Raw genomic sequence first — 19,266 nt, forward strand, 5'->3', positions numbered from 1 at the left:
CACGACTCATGCCATCTATCAATGTTGTGAAATAAAGAACACCTGGGCTTAGTCCCTCCTCCTTCATGTGATTCAATAGATCAAGTGCTGCAAGTGGTTTATCCCCATTTCCAAGAACATGCAGAAGGATATTTTATGTATGAAAATCAGGGGAAAATCCGCATCTACCCATTTCATCAAGTAATCTGTGGAATTGATCTTCCCTAATTTGTATTTTGCATACATAAGGATATTGTAAGTAAGAATATCAGGGGGAAAACCATCAGCTAACATCTACCGGTGAACCCACTCAATTAGCTTTTATTGATTCACAGAAAGAAGTGTATGCAGAATGGCGTTGTATGAATGCTTAAATGGCCTATAATTGAATGTTTTGACTTGATGAACCTCTCCACAACTTTTCAAGCTAAGCCCGTCTCACCGCACGTGCATATCAAAATATTAAATGTCCTGGCAGTCGTAGGGAAGCCACTCTGTCATCTCATCCACTAGTCTCCACATTGCCTTGTATTCCTCACACTCTGCACATGTCTTCATTATCCAGTGATATGAGTCTGCAGTGTGCCTATAAGCTTATTGCTGACCAGACCACACAAAAAACTTGTATCCGATTTTCGCACACCTGGTTTTATTCGCATAATTTATGGTCTTCAGAATTCCATTAAGAACTTCCCTCACAAGAAACCCCGAGATCCTCACCCGCAATTCACTAATAGCAACTTTTACATCAAATCTCTGCCCATCTCGTTCTAAAACCTCAAGAATTCTCCTAGCATCATCCCTTCCACTCTCGAGAAACCCTTTTCTAGCCGTAAAACGGGCCTCGAAGTCACTTCCGTAACCCGCACAATCATCACGAATTTCATCAAAAACAGAACCAATACTAAGACCCTTCCACATTCTCCTCAAGGGTTCATCCGAACAATAAAAATCAGTATCAATTTTATAGCTAAATAAACTACTACCGCTACATAATTTTCTGGATAAAATTAGGACACCACATGATTTATACACATTCCTTGGACCGAATAGAGCTAAAGTGTTCATTTTCTTTAGAACAAATTAAGCATTGGGTCACTCCCATTATCTTTGAATCTTTACAAAAACCCAACGAATTGGAAAGCTCGAGAAACGTTGCGCTCTCGAGTTGATAAATACCCAATTGCACGATAGCGGTTTATTGGGATGAGACAAGTTCATTGAATAGCTACAGTTTCTTATAGAACAATTGGAATGGGGACTTGCCTGGAATTAAAGAGGTTGATGAAGGGATTGTATAAGCTTTTGAGGAGGTTAGAGATTTTGCTGCTGCGAAAAGAGTAGAGGCGAAGTGAAAAACAAGAAGAAGATACTGATACGCGAGGAAGTAATCAAGGAGTTCAATCTCGATCAGGGTTTTATAGGAAACGGCGCGTTTTTGCCGCTGCCGTTTTGGTGACGGAGACGAGAAATTTTCATGGGCCGAGTGACCTGATCCGACATGGGGTTTTAAAATTTGAGTTTGGCCTATTTCATGATTTTGTTTTGGGTAAACTACACGGGAGACCATTAAACTATGATCAAAAATCAATAAGACAACAGAACGTTCAATTGAATCAATCAGACCATTTAACTATTTAATTGATTTAATCAAACCACCGGCCGTTAAATTTTAACAGAGGAGGTGGTGACGTGTCCTTTAAGATTAATTGGCATAATAATATATTTGGTCCTTAATATTTACATATTCTATCAATTTAGTCACTATTTTAATTCAATTAAATAAACTTAATTATCCAATTAGAACGTGACACGTGTCAATATATGATTAGAAGGTTTTATTTATGAATTTCAAATTATTTAATTAAATAATTTTCTATCCAATCAGGTGGTGACACGTGTCACCACCTAATGAATATGAAAATTAAAAAGACCAACATGCTCTCTAAGGGATTCGAACGAGGGTCTTGGGGAAGGGGAGGGATAGATTAGGCACCCAAACCATTGGTCAAAGGTTCCCAATGATTTAAAGTTACAATAATTTGTATTTGTCTTTTAAAAGTTTGTTAAGGATAAAAAATTAAACAAATTATTTGTTTAAAAAAATTATTAAAAAATTAAATAAATTATTCACGACTAATTATTTTCAAATAAATTTCGGTTTGATTAATGTTTAAAGAAAAACAATTCGGTTAATTCGGTTCGGTTAATCGAACCAAAATTTGTTTGAAAATTATTAACCGAATCGAATTAATTTGAAAATTATTAACCGAACCAAATTTTTTTGAAAATTATTAACCAAACTGAATTAATTTGAAAATTATTAACTAAACTGAATTAACTAATTTTTTTAAAATTATTAATCGAATTAATCGATGATAAAATTAGGTTAATTCGGTTCGGTTAATCGAATCAAAATTTGTTTGAAAATTATTATCCGAACCGAATTAATTTGAAAATTATTAATCGAATCGAATTAACCGAATTTTTTCTTTAATCATTAATCGAACCAAAATTTATTTAAAAATTATTAACATAATCGAACAAATTTCGGTTTATTCGATCAATTTTTGAATTAAAGATTTTTTTAAAATTTTCTAATTTATAAAAATTGAATATTTTTAATTCAAAAAAATAGTTTACAATTAATTTAAATAATAATTTGTTTAAACAAATAATTTGTTTAATTTTTTATCCTTAACAAACCTTTAAAAGACAAATACAAATTGGTCTAATGGTTTGGGTGCCTATTCTATCCCTCTCCCCTAAGACCTTAGTTTGAATCTCTTAGAAATCATGTTGGTCCATTTAATTTTCATATTCATTGGGTGGTGACACGTGTCACCACCTGATTGGATATAAAATTATTTAATTAAATAATTTGAAATTCATAAATAAAATATTTCAATACACGTGTCACGTTCTAATTGTATAGTTAAATTTATTTAATTGAATTAAAATAGTGACTAAATTGACAAAATATGTAAATATTAAGGACCAAGTATATAATTATACCAATTAAGCTTAACGGACACGTCACCACCTCTATTAAAAATTAACGGCCTATGGTTTGATTGAATCAATTAAATAGTTGGGTGATCTGATTGATTCAATTGAAAGTTCGGTTGTCACATTGATTTTTGACCATAGTTTAGTGGTCTACTGTATATGTAATATCCTCAATATCGGGTTAGTGATCAAATTGTAAAGTTTTAGAATTTGGTGACTAGAGTAGAACCATGGATTAGTTCAATGATTTATTTGGAAATAAATCATAAAAGTTGTTAGTAATTATTAGATGAATTGAAGGGCAAAAGGGTCATTTGACAAAGAAGATTTTTTTATTTTCCTTATAAGATAAGGAAATCACGTGGGAATAGAGAAAAAGGTTCCAGAGTTCTCTTCTCTTCTCTTCTTCATTCTTCATACGTGAAGGCTTGACTCAAAGGTGATTTTCTTTGTTTGTTGATTAATTATTGATTTTAATGTTGGGTTATGATCATTAGATGATAATTAAGCTTAAGGAAAGCTTAATTTGTTCTAAAACAACAAGATGAAAAATATATGAGAGATTAAAGAAAATGAGTTTTTAGATGAATTTTTGGAAAAGAGTTCATAAGTGAAATTTGATAAGGAATTTGACTTGTCATCACTAAGAATAAGAGATATATGAAGTTAGAAAGGATTAATAACAAAGTTGAAAATTTAGGAAGATTATTAAATTTTAAGAATCATGATGAGATATGGAAGATAAAGATGGTTTATATGGATATAAGGTGGTTTAAGTAATGGTAATTGAGTTTAATGACATGATAGGGGCTTAAAATAGAAGAATTGAGTGAAAAGTTGATGGTTTTCGGGCTTAAAATGCAAATTATGGGCAAGGTGTATCGATGCACATTCATTGTGTATCGATGCATTCTTTAAAGAAGAAACATCGAATGTAATTAGTGCATCGATGCACCCCCTCAAAATGAAAACATCGAAGGTGATTGGTGTATCGATGCATGGGTAGTGCATCGATGCACATGTTAAAGAATGCATCGATGCACTATAGAATGTATCGATGCACTTCAAGGGGAAATTGAAATAGACATTTCTTTTTGGTCTAAGAAATGATAGATTAGAATATATTAATTGGATATTGATATGTATCAATGTACAATTATATAGATATCAAGCACGAACAAGTTCCGGAACGATTATCAAGTTAAGATTCGATCGAAAGCAAAGTTCGGATAGGTCGTTAGAGTAAGATGCGCAAGAAAGAGAAAGAGCTTGGTAGTGTTATTGGTGATTAGGTGGGTATATGATAGTAAGTGTACATTATGTTAAGGAATTAAGACTTGCGATGAGTCCAATTCTGATATTATATGATATAAGTACTAAAGCATAAACATGTAGTGATATGGTGTTAGATGTATGGTATATGAGTAAATGCATATGTTTAATTGTTGAATGCATTTTTATGTGTGAACTATGAAAATGTCTGTATTTATGATAATAGGTCATGTGATCATGAGATATATGATAAAATATATATGAAAATAATAAGACATAAGATTACATGCATATGTAATATAAGTTAAAAGATAAGAAATAATATGTTATATGCATCTGAGAAAAAGGTATATGTGATGTGACCATGTGTGAAAAGGATGAATAATGTGAATTTCATGGAAAAATGTTACGTGAAAGTAAACTACGTGACTATGTGATCATATGAAATGTGATAAAGAGCTATGTGAAAGAACTATGTGATATGAAAATGTGAATGTGTAATGAGGTAAAAGATAATGCCCATGTCATGTGTTATGAGAGCTATAGGTATAGTTGGCATGCCAAGAATCGAGGGTCTACGTAGTCCTTTGGGACATAGTGGTCCTTCAGGACATATGTGTTATATGTGGTCCTTCGGGACATCTACGTGGTCCTTCGGGACAAATTCTACGCGCTCCTAGTGTGATTTATACGAGTTGTGGTAACAGCATTGTGCACAACCTCTATGTACTCACATACCTTAAGTTCTCAGTAGTGTGCATGGGCTAACCAAAAAGGATAACAATAAAATGTGAGTTGTAATGAGAAATGTGTTACATGTTTTATATGAGGATATATGTGAATGTGTGTATGTGTTATGATAAAGAATGTGTGTTATGGGTTATGGCATTTGTTATGTGATGTACATGAATATATGTTAATATATATAAATGAATGAATATCAATGACTCATATGATGATGTAAGAACATGTTATAAGATATAGAATATGAAAATAAGAGAGCATATGAACAAGATATAAGAGATAGAAAGGATAATCATATAAGGTTATGAGGAAATATAAATGATGACATGCATGTGTGTATGTAATTGTTACATGAAAAAGTATGTATATAAATATGACGTTGTATTACATGATATGTACATGCATTTGATAATTTACATATAGATTTATATGTCTCACTAAGTCTATGACTTAGCGTGTGAGTGTTTCACACGTAAGTTCAGGAAAGCAGGAAGAGAAGCTAAGAGGAGCAAGACATGTTAGTTTCTCCTTACTGAAGGTCGGATCAGAACATAAATGAATAACATGCATTTTGTTATATAGAATCTAGTTGGCATGTAGTTAAAAGATTTGTATTAGATACGCTCTGATCATTTGTAAAACCATATGTTTTATATCATAGAAAGTAAATGGTTTTATTAGAAATATCAAACTGAATCTTGGGTATTTTGTAAAAATAAATGTTTTGAGAAGTCAATGTGACACCTCAAATTCGTATCCGGGTCGGGTACGAATTGGGGTGTTACAGTATAGTTTACCCTTTTTTTATTAATTTAAATTTAAACAAAATAGACACTATTTTTTTGCCCTTCCTTCCAGTTTTAAGATTTCGCTCTGACTGATTCGGACTGACCCGAGTAATACACCTGATTTTAGTGGTGGAACTTGAACTCGAAACCTGCTTAAACGATATTGAACTATTTATTACTTGAATCAATCTTGTTCGTAATAAAATGGGCATTATTAACTGTAAAACATGTGCATTAACAAGGTTTGATAACGTTGGAAAATATTGTGATTTTAATACTCTGGTTTCAATTGGGTAGAAACAAATAATTGATTCGAATTTAGATTTTGATCTAATTCAATTTTATAATATTAAAGTTTTTAAAATTTTAAATGTAGATCCTATTTAAATGAATAAAAAGTATTCAATTCAAAATAATAATTTAATTAACAAATTTTATAATATTGAAGTTTTTAAAAATTTCAAATTTAGATCAGATAAAAATAAAAAAAATTATACGGTAGTTGTAGTTATTATATTATATTATATTATGATAATAACTACAACTACACCCCTTCTCTTTTTTGAGATTTAGCTGTTGCTTTATGACGTATAAGTTATGTATTAGTTCAAGTATTTCCAAATTTTAATGGTATTCGAATAATTCAGAGATAACTGATTAATTTGTGGAAACTAGAAATGACTAAATTTTAATATCCGACCCAATTCTATAATTATAAATGAAAATACACTTATTCGGAAGAAATAAAGCAAGTAAAACACTGGAAGCAGACTTCCAACTACACACGAGGAAACAGAAACCTTAAGTTTTTGGCTAAACACAGTGAACAAAGAAAAACTTGGATTCATTTTGATTACGAAAAGACATGATCATCTCCATTATAGCAGGCCCAAGGAATCAGTTGCCCGACTCCTGAAGAGTTCGACTATCGCCAGAATTTGAAGAACCAGTTGTGTCTGATCCAAACCATGATCCAACAGCACCTTTAAGCTTATCCACTACGCTATTGGTCGGACTATTCATCGATCCCGACCCAACCCTTTCGTTGGTTCCATCACCAGTGCCCAACCGGTTCGCAACCTCCTCCGACTCAGTCACCTTCCCCCTTGACGGAGTATCCTCCTTTCGCTTCTGAAAAGTCTCTGAAATCACTTCCGATAGCGCTCTATCATCGTCACCAGGCTTAAATTTTTCCGCAATATAGCTTTTTACCGACACCCCTTTGTCCCGATCTTTAACCTGCTCAGTTTCCACCTCGGTTGCGGTTCCAGAGCCAGAACCGTGTAGCTTCGTTGCTGATGCTTGTTTAGTTGTATCTCGACCTTCACGTAATTCATTGGCGGTAGTCGGATCTTTTTCACCATAGCCGAGCTTTGAAGCTACAATGTTCTTGGCTGACACCGCTTTTTCTGCAATAGCAGAGGTTGCAGACGAGATTTTCTCGGTGTAGCTGCTCTGATTCATCGGTTTGTCGACATTACGCTTTTTTCCTGTGTCGTTTTCATCGTAAATTTTCATTTTATCCATCGAATGAAGAATCGGGGCTATCCCTGTTGCTTCTCCACCTGTTACAATTTTATCATAATTGAATGGAACATGCATGAGCAACAAACTGTAAGTATTTTCAGCCTAGAAAATGTTTTGACCTTCTCTAGTTGGATCTGTGACTTTGGTCTGATAATTAGTAGTGGAATAAGCATCAGCAGTGTCCTTCGGCGCAGTAGCGTCTTCCTCCAACCCTTTTGGTCTCTGCAGATTAACCTTCGGTTGGCCTGGATATTCATCCACCCCATGAACAAAAGTTTTTGAAGGATTGTCATCTTTGACTTGATAACTTGACGGAAAAGGTGTGTTTTGCAGCGGCGCTGGAGGTTCGCCGACAGTATCAGTCGTCTTCCCAAAGCCAACCCTCGGTTGTTCTCTCATTAGAGGCGCCTCCAAGCCACCAACGGTGCGCTTTCTTTCCCTTGATGCCAGTGGATCCGTTGGCAAAGCGTCTAACCTATCGAAATTTGTAATTCCGGTACGGCTCAAGTCTTCTGGTTGTCCAGAGACGACATTTTTTACGGCGGCAGACTCGTACACTTCAACGACAGATGAATTTCGGTAAGTTAAAAACACACACACAAACATGTCTACGATGACGATTAAAGTAGTACTAGGAAATCATACTCGGTCCTCCATGAACTTCAGGATCTTGAACAATTTCTTCTTCTTCTTCATCGTCGTCTTCCTCGTCTAGGTCATGATCATCAGGGATGTGACCTTCATGGTGATGTCCGGGCCCATGTTTTTTAATCGTATCCTTCATCTTCTTTGCCTTTGCCTTAACCTTTTCCAACACCGAATGTTTCTCATGGTGCTGGTCGTCGTCGTCTTCTCCTGCAGGAAAATCAATGGTCCAAAACGTTAAAATAGAAAGAGAGAAATTTACTCTAAATCCAGATTTAAATTTTTTTTCACACCATGCTGGTGCCTAATGTTGGTGTCATAAGCCGATTGAGTATCCATTTTTCCAGGAAAAAGAAAGATAATTACAGAGAAGATAAATTGTGGATTTTATAAAGTACCAAAATGATATGATTTCGCCACCTTTGCATGGCGGTGGCACTGTAACATAGGCACACGTGGAACATGATCAACCGACAGTAGTCCATTTCCTGCCACGTAAGTCTCTTTCATTTTGCACGTGGCATTATGTTGGATAGTTCATTATTATCTTATCAGAAGAATGCTTAAACTGCACGTCTTTTAGAGGCAATGGATCTATTTTTAAAAGAATGGCGCGCACACGGACATATATCCCATTGTAATTAGAGATAAGATTCAAATTTGCAAATTTTGATCTAATTTAATTGGATTAAGGGTAATTTTGTTACTTTGTGTATCTAATTTATTATTTTCGTATTAATTTAGTCTTTTAATATTTAAATACATCATTTTATATTTTATTTTTAACTTAAAATTCTAAATTAATAACTCTAAACCTTAAATCATAATCTCATAACTTTTAAACTCTAAATTTTAAACTTTAATTTTTAATTTAAAACTTTTAATTTAAGATTTTAAATGAGGGGTAAAATATAAAATGATATAATTGAGCAACTTCGAGAGTTAAATTAATGCGAAAAAAATGATAAGGACGAAATTGATAAATTAAATTTACTACAAGGATAAAAGTGACTTTTTTGCCAATTTAATTTTATTGAGTTAAGTTTTTCTAAAAATTGGGGGACGGTTCATATTTTTAGAGTATAAAATAAGGTCGAGTCGAATTTAAGGTGATGAATATCTTACCTAAATTAACTTAAAATATATAATTATATTTTATATAATTAAGAATAATTATAATAATATTTTATTTTTTTATTTTATTAATATATATATATATATATATATACTATATATATATATATATATATATATATATATATATATATATATATATATATATATATATATATACACCAGATGGTGTCGAATATATGTTTTAAAGGATAGACTGACTTCAAGTCGAATTTTAAGTAAAATATATATTTTTATTAAGTTTGGGTAAAATTGACTGATAACTCGACCTAATAGTTATCATCAATATACCGACAACTGATCATTTAACGTTTGGAAAAATAAAATTAAGGGCAAATTACAAAGGTTATCACTCAACTTTCATTTTATTCCTATTTTAATTCTGGGATGTCTAGGTTCAGGAGATGTTCCCAATTTGATAGAAGATTGTCGTTTTCCAAAGACAAATTATTTTATTGAGAAAAATGGAGGCAGTAAATCGGTTCCCAGCTATTTGATCAAAACCTCAAAATCCAAATTTGCTGCTTGAGCTTTCGACCAAATTGGTTGAATCTAATTTTTCAGTGCTCCTAACAGGAAAGATGAGCAACAAACAATGGAAGAATGCTACAAGTTCAGATAAGGATTTCTTCATTGGACTTTGATGTAAACTATCACACGTATTTCCTTCTAGAGGAACAGCTGCTTCACCCTGTTCAGTGTTCTTTCCCCAGCATGCTAGTTCTTGCCATTCTTAAGTTTCTCACTGTCATTACAAGTTACCCTCTTTCACCTTCCACTTCTGCAAATTTCAGACTTATTTCTGAATATCTTTCTTCCATGTCTTTAAGCTCACGCTCCATGGATTTGTTCCTTTCCTTAAGACCTTCCACTTCACTTAGCAATTCGGCAAGATTAGTAGCATCACTGCTGGTTTCATAAGAAGGAAAGCATAAATGATTAGTCGATGGAGTGATGAACTCCATCTACAGTATACATATTGCTTAATAATTAGCTGTAATTCTTGAGACAAAAAGATTGGCATTGATCATATTGGGACAAAAATACATGCTCATACCTTTCAACTGGTTCTGCTATTGTTGAGGAAGACTTGCTTTCAGCAGCAGCCATCATAGAATGGTGCTTGTCCCGCGAATTTCCCCGTTTGGGTCGTTCCTGTATAACATTGCTAATTGTTGTAGAATACGGCTATCGAATAAAGCAAAATCACAACTGAGAATTTGAGAAAATAAAAATGAAGATAAAAGTGACACAAAACTTACGTGAAAAACCCTTAAATAATATAGGGTAAAAACCACGGGCAACGGTAGAAGAATTTCACTATGAGAAAATAGGAATTACAACTTCTCTCAATCTACCAAGGAGAAAACAATAATAATTCTCTCTTGATAAAAAAGAGAAAACAACTCTCAAGAAACTCTCTAAATTCTCTCTAGTATTGGAAGAAAGCTAGAATGCTTTTGGGATGATTTTGAAGCTAAATGACATAGGGTATTTATAGTTGAAGCTTAAGGACTAATCTTATAAATACCCTAAAGTACAATGACTAAATTGAATTATACCATTTCTCAAATTCAACAAAAAAACAACTACCTAATTTTCGGTGCCTACCTTGCTGAAAATTTCAATTCTTCTTTCTTCTTTTTTCTACACAATTCATGCACCGAAATCATCCACAACTTGTTTGACTTTTCCACAATCTCTCACTTGAAGAATTGATTAGAACAATCATATCTTCACACCATTCTTTCTACCTTGTACATTCATGTTGCTTACGTTTCTGACAGGCCACAAGAGGATCGACACCAGGTAAATTTATGAGCATTAATTGCCTTCGTCATGAAATCTGTTATGCTGTCTTTTGTATGGATCTTCTGCATATCTATTGTCCCTTCTTCCACCTTTTCACGAATGAAATGGTACTGAACTCGTATGTGCTTTGTCCTTGAATGAAATTCTGGATTCCTTGCTAGATGCAAGGCGCTTTGACTATCACAAAACAGAGAGACATACTCTTGATTGTGCCCAAGCTCCTCCAATAGCATCTTCAACCAAATTGCTTCTTTACTGGCTTGTGTAGCTGCTACATATTCTGCCTCTGTTGTGGATGTAGCCACAACTGACTGCAATTTTGAAACCCAGCTTACAACTCCACCAGCAATTTTGAACACATATCCTGTAGTAGATTTACTTTTATCCAAATCCCCTGCATGGTCAGAATCTACATACTCATTGATTAATAAGTTTGATCCTCCGTAACATAATGCAACATTTGAGGTACCTTTGATATAACTCAGGATCCTTTTCACTGTATTCCAATGCTCTTTGCCTGGATTCGCCATGTACCGACTAAACACTCCCACTGCTTGTGCAATGTCTGGTCTTGTGCATATCATAGCGAACATTAAACTTCCCACTGCTGATGCATACGGTACTCGAGACATCTCCATCCTCTCTTCTTCGCTGCTAGGACTCATACTAGAGGATAATTTGAAGTTAATAGGAAGAGGGGTAGAAATTGGCTTACAATCTTGCATGTTGAATCGTGACAAGATCTTCTTCAAGTAATTCTTTTGTGAAAACCAAATCTTCCTATTACTTCCGTCTCTGTGAATTTGCATCCCTAGAATCTTGTTTACTGATCCCAAGTCCTTCATTTCAAATTCCCTAGCTAGTTGTGCCTTCAATTCTTCAATATGATCTTTATTGGGTCCTGCAACCAACATGTCATCCACATACAACAACAATATAACAAAATCGTTATCACCAGACCTCTTGAAATAAGCACAAGGGTCTGCATTAAGTTTGTTGTATCCAAGGCACATAATGAAGGAATCAAATCTGCTTTAGACCGTACAGAGATTTGTTCAACCTGCAAACCAAGTTCTTCTTTTCTTTTTCTTCAAAACCTTCAGGATGGAGCATATAAATCTCTTCTTCAAGATTTCCATGAAGAAAAGTTGTTTTAACATCTAGCTTCTCTAGATGTAAGTTCAATATAGTACACATTGCCAAAACTACTCGAATTGTTGTTAGTCGAACCACATGAGAAAATATTTCATTGAAATCAATACCTTCTTTTTTAACATATCCTTTGACCACCAGTCTTGCACGATACCTCTCAACTTGATAGCCACCATTTCGCTTGATTTTGAAGACCCATTTGTTACGAATAGGCTTCCTTCCTTGTGGTAGTGGCACAAGGTCCCATGTATTATTTTTATGAAGGGCTTCGATTTCTTCTTACATCGCCATCATCCACAGTGAAGTATCTGTGTTGTTTATTGCCTCCTGGTATGTTGATGGCTCACCGTCCTCTGTTAAAAGGCAGTATGCAACATTTCCTTCTATAACATAATCTGAGTGCCAATTGGGACGTCTTCTCACACGATCTGATTGATGAGTTGTTGGAGCTTCAGAACTCTCTGGTTCTTGTTCATCATATGCTGGTTCTGCTTTAGAAGAATCTCCTTGTTCAACCTCTTTTTCCACATGTATCTTTGTAGTCTCTAACTTTTCAGTGCTATCATCGTCTTCTTTTCTTTGTAGCTTATCTTCTACAAAGATGACATCCCTGCTGATGATCACTTTGCGGGCAGTGGGATCCCACAAGCGATACCCCTTTACTCCATCAGCATACCCCAAGAATTTGCATTTCCTGGATTTTGGATCCAACTTTGAGATTTCTTGGGAGTTGTACATCACGTACACAATACTTCCAAATATATGTAGGTTTGAATAATCAGCTGGTTTATCAGTCCACATCTCCATTGGTGTCATTAGCTCTATTGCAGTTGATGGAGCTCGATTCACCAAATAACAGGCGGTATTGACTGCTTCTGCCCAGAATGATTTTTCTAGGACTGCATCCCTTAACATTGCTCTTGTTCTTTCTAACAAGGTTCTGTTCATCCCCTCTGCCACTCCATTTTGTTGAGGAGTGTTCGCCACTGTGAACTGTCTTTTGATGCCTTCTTTCCTGCAAAAGTTATCAAATTCTTCGCTTGTGTATTCTCCTCCATTATCTGTTTTGAAACACTTGATCTTATTTCCAAAATCAAGTTCCACCCGCGCCTTGAAGTTTTTAAAAGTTGAAAACACGTCTGACTTATTCTTGATAGGGTACACCCAACATCTCCTGGAGTAGTCATCAATAAATGAGACAAAGTATTTTGCTCCACCTAGGGATGTAACTGGTGCTTGCCATACGTCAGAGTGAACCAATTCTATAACACTTTTGCCTCTATAATTTGATTTGTTGAATTTCAGCCGGTGCTGCTTACTTGTTATGCAATGGTCATACAAAGGAAGTGTTACCTTTGTTAAGCCTGGAATTAGGTTTTGCTCCGCAAGGACTTTCATTCCTTGTTCTGACATGTGTCCAAGTTTCTGATGCCATAGCATTGCAGAATTTGAACTACATGAGGCAACAGAGGCTTCTGCTTCTAGCAAAGTCTCTCCCTTCAGCATGTACAAGTTTGCAGTTATCTTTTCGCCTTTCATCACCACAAGCGCTCCACGGAACACCTTCATGATTCATTTTCGTGTTTCAATCTTGCTTGCATTATTATCCAACAATCTATAGGATAATAATTTTTTCTTCAGGTCTTTCACGTGCCGCATATCTCGAACAACTTTAATTGTTCCATCATACATCTTCAATTTGATGGTTCCCATGCCAATGATCTCTAAGGCATGATCATTACAACTATACACAGATCTTCCTAAGACAGGTTCATACTGATGGAACCATTCTCTTCTTGAGGTCATGTGATATGTTGCTCCTGAATCAATGAGCCATATATCTGCAAATCTTTTTCTGCCTTCCACGGTGGTTGACGCTTCACAACATAGAGCATAGAACATCATTTGAAGTGTTTGTGGTATTACCTTGTGGATTGGAGTTTTTATTTAGACTCCAACAATCCTTCTTTAAGTGACCCTTCTTTCCATAGTTGTAGCACTTTAAATTCTTCTTGCTCCTCGACTTCGATTTACCATGTTTGTGACTGCTACTTTGGCCACGTTCTGTTGATCTCCCTCTCATCGTTGTCAACGCTTCTGTTTGTTGCAGATTTACTTGTCTGTCTTCCTTGTTCTTGCGCCGATTTTCTTCTTGGAGAACAGCAGCTGCAACATCATCAAAGACTAGACTGGTGACATTAGTGTTTGTCAAGTTGATGATGAGTTGATCATACGAATCAGGTAGACTTTAAAGTAGAAGTTCAGCATGTTCTTGTTCTCCTATTGTACATCTTAAGGATGTAAGCTGAGAAAATAACGTGTTCAGTGTGTTTAAGTGCTCCGTCACTGAAGTAGATTCTGACATACGGAGAGTGTGCAATTTCCTCTAAAGGAAAATTTTATTATGCAGCGATGTGGCCTCATACAATTTGGTGAGATAATCCCATATCTCCTTAGCTGTCTTCTTCTCCTCGATGCTTGACAATACTTCATCTGCTAATGCTAGATGAAAGTTTGCCATAGCATTCCCATCAATTTCAATCCATTTGTTGTCATCTGTGAAATCTACCAGTCTTTCACTGATAGCTGCTAGACAACCGTCTTTCCTCAGGATAGCCTTCATCTTCAATTTCCACAATGAGAAATTTCTCCCATTGAACTTTTCAATATCAAATTTTGTTGTTATAGCTTCTAGATAGCTCCCACTATTTCACTATCGTGAATAGTTCTCTGGAACCTTCAAAGAATGGGTAACACCTTCTTACTTTCTTATATTGGAGGATCCACCTTTTGGTGGCAACCACAAAGACAATAAGCAGATATTACACACTCAAATCTGGCTCGGATACCAATTGTTGCAGAAGACGGCTATCGAATAAAGCAAAATCACAACTGATAATTTGAGAAAATAAAAATGAAGATAAAAGTGACACAAAATTTACGTGAAAAACCCCTAAATAATATAGGGTAAAAACCACAGGCAATGGTAGAAGAATTTTACTATAAGAAAATAGGAATTACAACTTCTCTCAATCTACCAATGAGAAAACAATGATAATTCTCTCTTGATAAAAAAGAGAAAACAACTCTCAATAAACTCTTTAAATTCTCTCTAGTATTGGAAGAAAGCTAGAATGCTTTTGGGATGGTTTTAAAGCTAAATGAGATGAGGTATTTATAGTTGAAGCTTAAGGACTAATCTTATAAATACCCTAAAGTACAATGACTAAATTAAATTATACCATTTCTCAAATTCAACAAAAAACAACTACCTAATTTTCGGTGCCTACCTTGCTGAAAATTTCAATTCTTCTTTCTTCTTTTTTCTACACAATTCATGCACCGAAATCACGCACAACTTGTTTGACTTTTCCACACTAATCTTCGAAGGGAACTTGAATTAAGTTTGAATTCGAGTTTTAATCAAGTATGAAAATGTTTTAAATTTAATTTTTTTAAGCTCGAGTTGAGTTTGAAAATTTTAAGCTTGCAAGCTTTTGAATCGAGTTGAATTCAGATTTAAAATTTTCGAACCGAATCAAGTTTAGCAATATTCGATCTCGACTAGCCTCGTTCACAACCTTAGTCTAGTCGCATGACAAATCACAAAACGATATTCTTTGTAATCCACAAAACTTTTGACACTGATCTGTAGAAGAACAATGACAACTTTCGAGTTGTTCCATGATGCTTTCCAGCTCTTTAATCATGTTGCTGAGATTACTTTCCTTCTTTAGAGCTGAATTAGTTGGTGTTTTCAATGCAGCTTCCTTGAGGTTTATATGTTCCTTCCAAAGATTGTCAAATTATTAATCTTTCCATGAATAACAGATACAGTTTTTTTTTCTAATCCTTTTATTAGAATAACTACCTTAAGTGACCTCATTTTTTTCTGCAAACTAGTGATGTCTTTGGTCTCTTGAGGAGCTGAGACCGAGTGATTGCTCCTTGAAGTGATGTCCACTTGACCACTGGTACTTTCGAGTTCGTTCTGTATAGAGCTGATTTATTCTTCCTTCTTTTGCAGGTCATTCTTTAATTGAGATAGTTGTTCTCTCAGTTTTTCTTTCTCCCTTTCTTCCCGGAGCAAGCTATGCTTTAAATCATAACACTCCTCTCTAATATTCTGCATTTATGACTGCAGATTCGAGATCACCATCTCCTTTTTATCCTTCAAAGTAGGGTTTCAAATCGCGGTCGCGGTCACGTTTTCGGTTATTTCGGATTTACCGTGATTGTGGCCGTCGCGGGCGCTATTGCGGCCGTCGCGGACGTTATTGTGAGCGTCGTGGGTAACTCGGACAGCGGCGAAATTGCTATATCGTGGCCGAAATAGCAGTCGCGTACCGTTTTTTAAAACCTTGTTTCAAAGATCTTATACTAATTAATTGCTTCTGTGCCTTCTCTGTTTCCTTCTTTGCCGAAGCGATTTTTTTCTCCAATTCATCTCTGTCTTTGATCCATATTTGTATCAGAATCTCAGTTTTTTCATTTGATGTCTTCACTTTTTTGGTTTCATCACTTTGCTTTGCCTGATCAGAAAATTGGTTTCTCTACTCTTCGAGCTTCTCGATCTCAGTCTTGAGCATTCGAATTTCTTTTGAGAATGCCTGTTACTTTTCCTTCTTTGCTTTTGTGCATATTCAAGTTGTGCAGTCTTATCATCGAGTTCCATTGACATTTTTGCTATTTGTTTTTCTTTGAGATCTAGTTGGTACGTAAGGTCTTCTAGTTCGATCGCAGACTGGTCTTTAAGTAGCCTGAGCTCTTCATTGGCTTCCTGGAGCATTTCTTCGAGATTTCCTTTTTGTATCTCCAGGTCATTTGCTTCAACAACTTCTTTCAAGTTCATCTTTTCATTCTCATCAAACCTACCCGACATTTCAACATAGAGCTTTTTAAATTCTTCCTGAAGCTGCTCGGCGTTAGCAGTATTCTTCTACCTTGTCGTTCTTAAGGCCTCCTCTGCACAGATAGCCCTCTGTTCCTACTCGATTTTGGCACATATCATGGCATCAAGCTCCTCTTCAAACCCTTGTGTCTGATCCTCCAGTTCTTTGTTTAATTATTTGACTTGACTTTCAAGTTCATTAATGGCAATTAAATATTCCAAGTATTCTTCTGATTGCTGCTTGATTTTATCCTCTAGTCTTTGCACTTGAGATTCAAGTTCATTTATAGTAGCTAAATATTCCGAGGACTCATTGTGTGTCTTCATTGATTCTTGTTGCTGGTTTTGCTTTAACTGTGATGCAATTTTTTTCGTTTTCGTGGCTTAGTTCGTCTATATGCATCTCTAACTCCTTATGTTTCTTGTAAAACTCCAACTCCGCATTCAGAACTGTGATTGTCTATTTCATCATGTGTACTTCATCGGTATCATCTCGTTCATTCGAACCTGCCTCTTCAATACTCGTACTTGCTTCTATCTCGCTGGAGAGGCGAGATATTTCCCTGTTCTTTTGCTCTAGCATTTCATTGAGGTCTCTTACTGCAAGAATTAGATTAGAATTCGAGTCATCCGTCTTCTATAGCTGCAAATGGAGATTCGTATTTAACTCCTTTTCATGCTCCAACTCATGCCTAATTTCTTCTAGAAGAACCTTTGACCCCTCATTTTCGTCTTCCGATCCACCGTCGCTTACTTCCTCATCCATATTTTTCTTCGACTTGAGTAGTTCGAACTCCGTTTTCACTGCATCCCTTTCTTCTTTAAGGCTGGTAATTTGTCTCGACAGGTCCCGAGTCCGTTTGTTCTCCTTTAAAATATGTTTCCTAAGAGACTGCAACTCCAATTCCGATACTTCTTGCTGCCTCGATAATATAGCATTTTCACTTCTGTGTTTCTCAACAGGATCTGATCCCTTGTGCCATTCTCTTGGTATGTCATCAGGGCTATTAACTAGCTCAACTAAACTTCCCGACCAATCTGTGTTCGTTCTCCGGTGCATCTTCCTTTCAGTCGTGCCGGTATCTGACGCTCTCTGGGGCATTGAGTTTTGCCGTAAAGGTGAAAATAATTCGCCAGGGTCCAAATCCCCATTCTGTGTAGTAATTTATGTATTCTTTTAACCAGATCATTCATGCTAAACTATACAAGTTGGGATTTCGAACTTACTTCTGTTGAATTTTGTACATTGTCACTATAATCCATGCCTTGTCTGTACATGCTTCCCACTCTGGAAATGGTCAAATCTTCACCATCTCCAAAGTATCTGACATCGGAAATCGAATTACATATAGGTAAGTAGAACAAAAACGAAAGGGTAACTGGTGAATGACTAGAGATGGATTATTAGTGCTTGTATCACCTCTGATCTTCTGCTCCCTCAATTTTACGAATTGTCACCTATAGATCACCATGTATATCAACCAAGTTACAGTGAAACCAATACTAGATTCCGAAATCAACATAATTTAAATACTTGGAGAGGATGACAATGAGAGATGAACTAACATGTAAAATGGCACCGGAATTTGCAAACTTAAGGGGCAGAGAGACCGTAACAGGTTCGATTTCTGTTGCGAAATCGGCAAAATCGATCGAAGCTTCTCCGAGAAACCCTGCTTTCGAAGATCCCTGCAACAAACAATCACATTGGAAACTCAAAAACAATGAGGGAACAAACAAATGCTTATCAAATTTTTTGAATATTGCATACATTTGAAACAACAAAGTGGTAAATATTTTCACCCAGTTTCCCTGTTTTTGTCTCCCTGATCATTTTCGTAGTTACATAAACAGGATTTTCCCACAAACAACTCTCCTCTCGAACCGCAACTTTCTCCAATCTTAGCGTTGGCTTACCGACATCCTTCGGCACTAAGGCTATCGCTACCCCGGACTTTTTCAACTTCGACACCTGTGGGAAAAAAAACAAAGATGCATAATCAGATTAGATATTTCCATTGTCGCGGCCTTGCTTCGACTTGAAAAATGTTAGATTCGTCACCGATAATTTTAAAAATATTTAGGCTGATCGAATAACATCTTAACTGATCTGTGTTTTATCAAAAATGTGTCGAGTTCGGGAGTCGATTACAGTCATGGAAGAATTAACACTCTTGTACTGCCCTTTCGGTACTAATTAGTTTGTTGGTTGTCTTAGTTGTGAAAAATTAAAATTAAAATTTTAAAAAAACTCGATTCAAATTACTTACCTTCGATTGGTTAGAATTTCTCTAAAAAGTCGAAAATGTTAAA

General features: G+C 35.5%; 2 protein-coding genes and 1 long non-coding RNA gene across 3 annotated transcripts; all 3 read right to left on the bottom strand.

The window, feature by feature from the left end:
* Positions 1-352: 352 nt before the first annotated feature.
* Positions 353-1,063, bottom strand: LOC120116638 (pentatricopeptide repeat-containing protein At1g55630-like). The gene has a single exon (XM_039137065.1). It carries the CDS (start codon positions 1,045-1,047, stop codon positions 574-576), a length of 474 nt encoding a protein of 157 aa, XP_038992996.1. The 5' UTR covers positions 1,048-1,063; the 3' UTR covers positions 353-573.
* Positions 1,064-6,674: 5,611 nt separating this feature from the next.
* Positions 6,675-8,316, bottom strand: LOC120117980 (low-temperature-induced 65 kDa protein-like). The gene is made up of 4 exons (XM_039138132.1): positions 8,258-8,316; positions 7,965-8,174; positions 7,439-7,876; positions 6,675-7,357 (listed from the first exon to the last, which is right to left on the bottom strand). Exons 1-4 carry the CDS (start codon positions 8,301-8,303, stop codon positions 6,690-6,692), a joined length of 1,362 nt encoding a protein of 453 aa, XP_038994063.1. The 5' UTR covers positions 8,304-8,316; the 3' UTR covers positions 6,675-6,689.
* Positions 8,317-18,231: 9,915 nt separating this feature from the next.
* LOC120116647 lies at positions 18,232-18,775 on the bottom strand. Its single transcript, XR_005515576.1, has 4 exons — positions 18,725-18,775; positions 18,520-18,642; positions 18,374-18,411; positions 18,232-18,277 (listed from the first exon to the last, which is right to left on the bottom strand). It is a non-coding gene; the product is annotated as an uncharacterized LOC120116647 (long non-coding RNA).
* Positions 18,776-19,266: the final 491 nt, after the last annotated feature.

The sequence above is a fragment of the Hibiscus syriacus genome, unplaced genomic scaffold (genome assembly GCF_006381635.1).
Source record: "Hibiscus syriacus cultivar Baekdansim isolate YM2019G1 unplaced genomic scaffold, ASM638163v2 tig00000916_pilon, whole genome shotgun sequence".
NCBI classification, from domain to species: Eukaryota; Viridiplantae; Streptophyta; class Magnoliopsida; order Malvales; family Malvaceae; genus Hibiscus; species Hibiscus syriacus.

Bases quoted from the DNA above. Each gene is read 5' to 3' on its own strand.
- LOC120116638 (XM_039137065.1), bottom strand. From the start codon at position 1,047: ATGAACACTTTAGCTCTATTCGGTCCAAGGAATGTGTATAAATCATGT.
- LOC120117980 (XM_039138132.1), bottom strand. From the start codon at position 8,303: ATGGATACTCAATCGGCTTATGACACCAACATTAGGCACCAGCATG. The intron at 7,877-7,964 runs GTATGATTTCCT...CTGTCGTTGAAG, and splicing joins TGAAGTTCATGGAGGACCGA to TGTACGAGTCTGCCGCCGTA. The intron at 7,358-7,438 runs GTCAAAACATTT...AAATTGTAACAG, and splicing joins CACAGATCCAACTAGAGAAG to GTGGAGAAGCAACAGGGATA.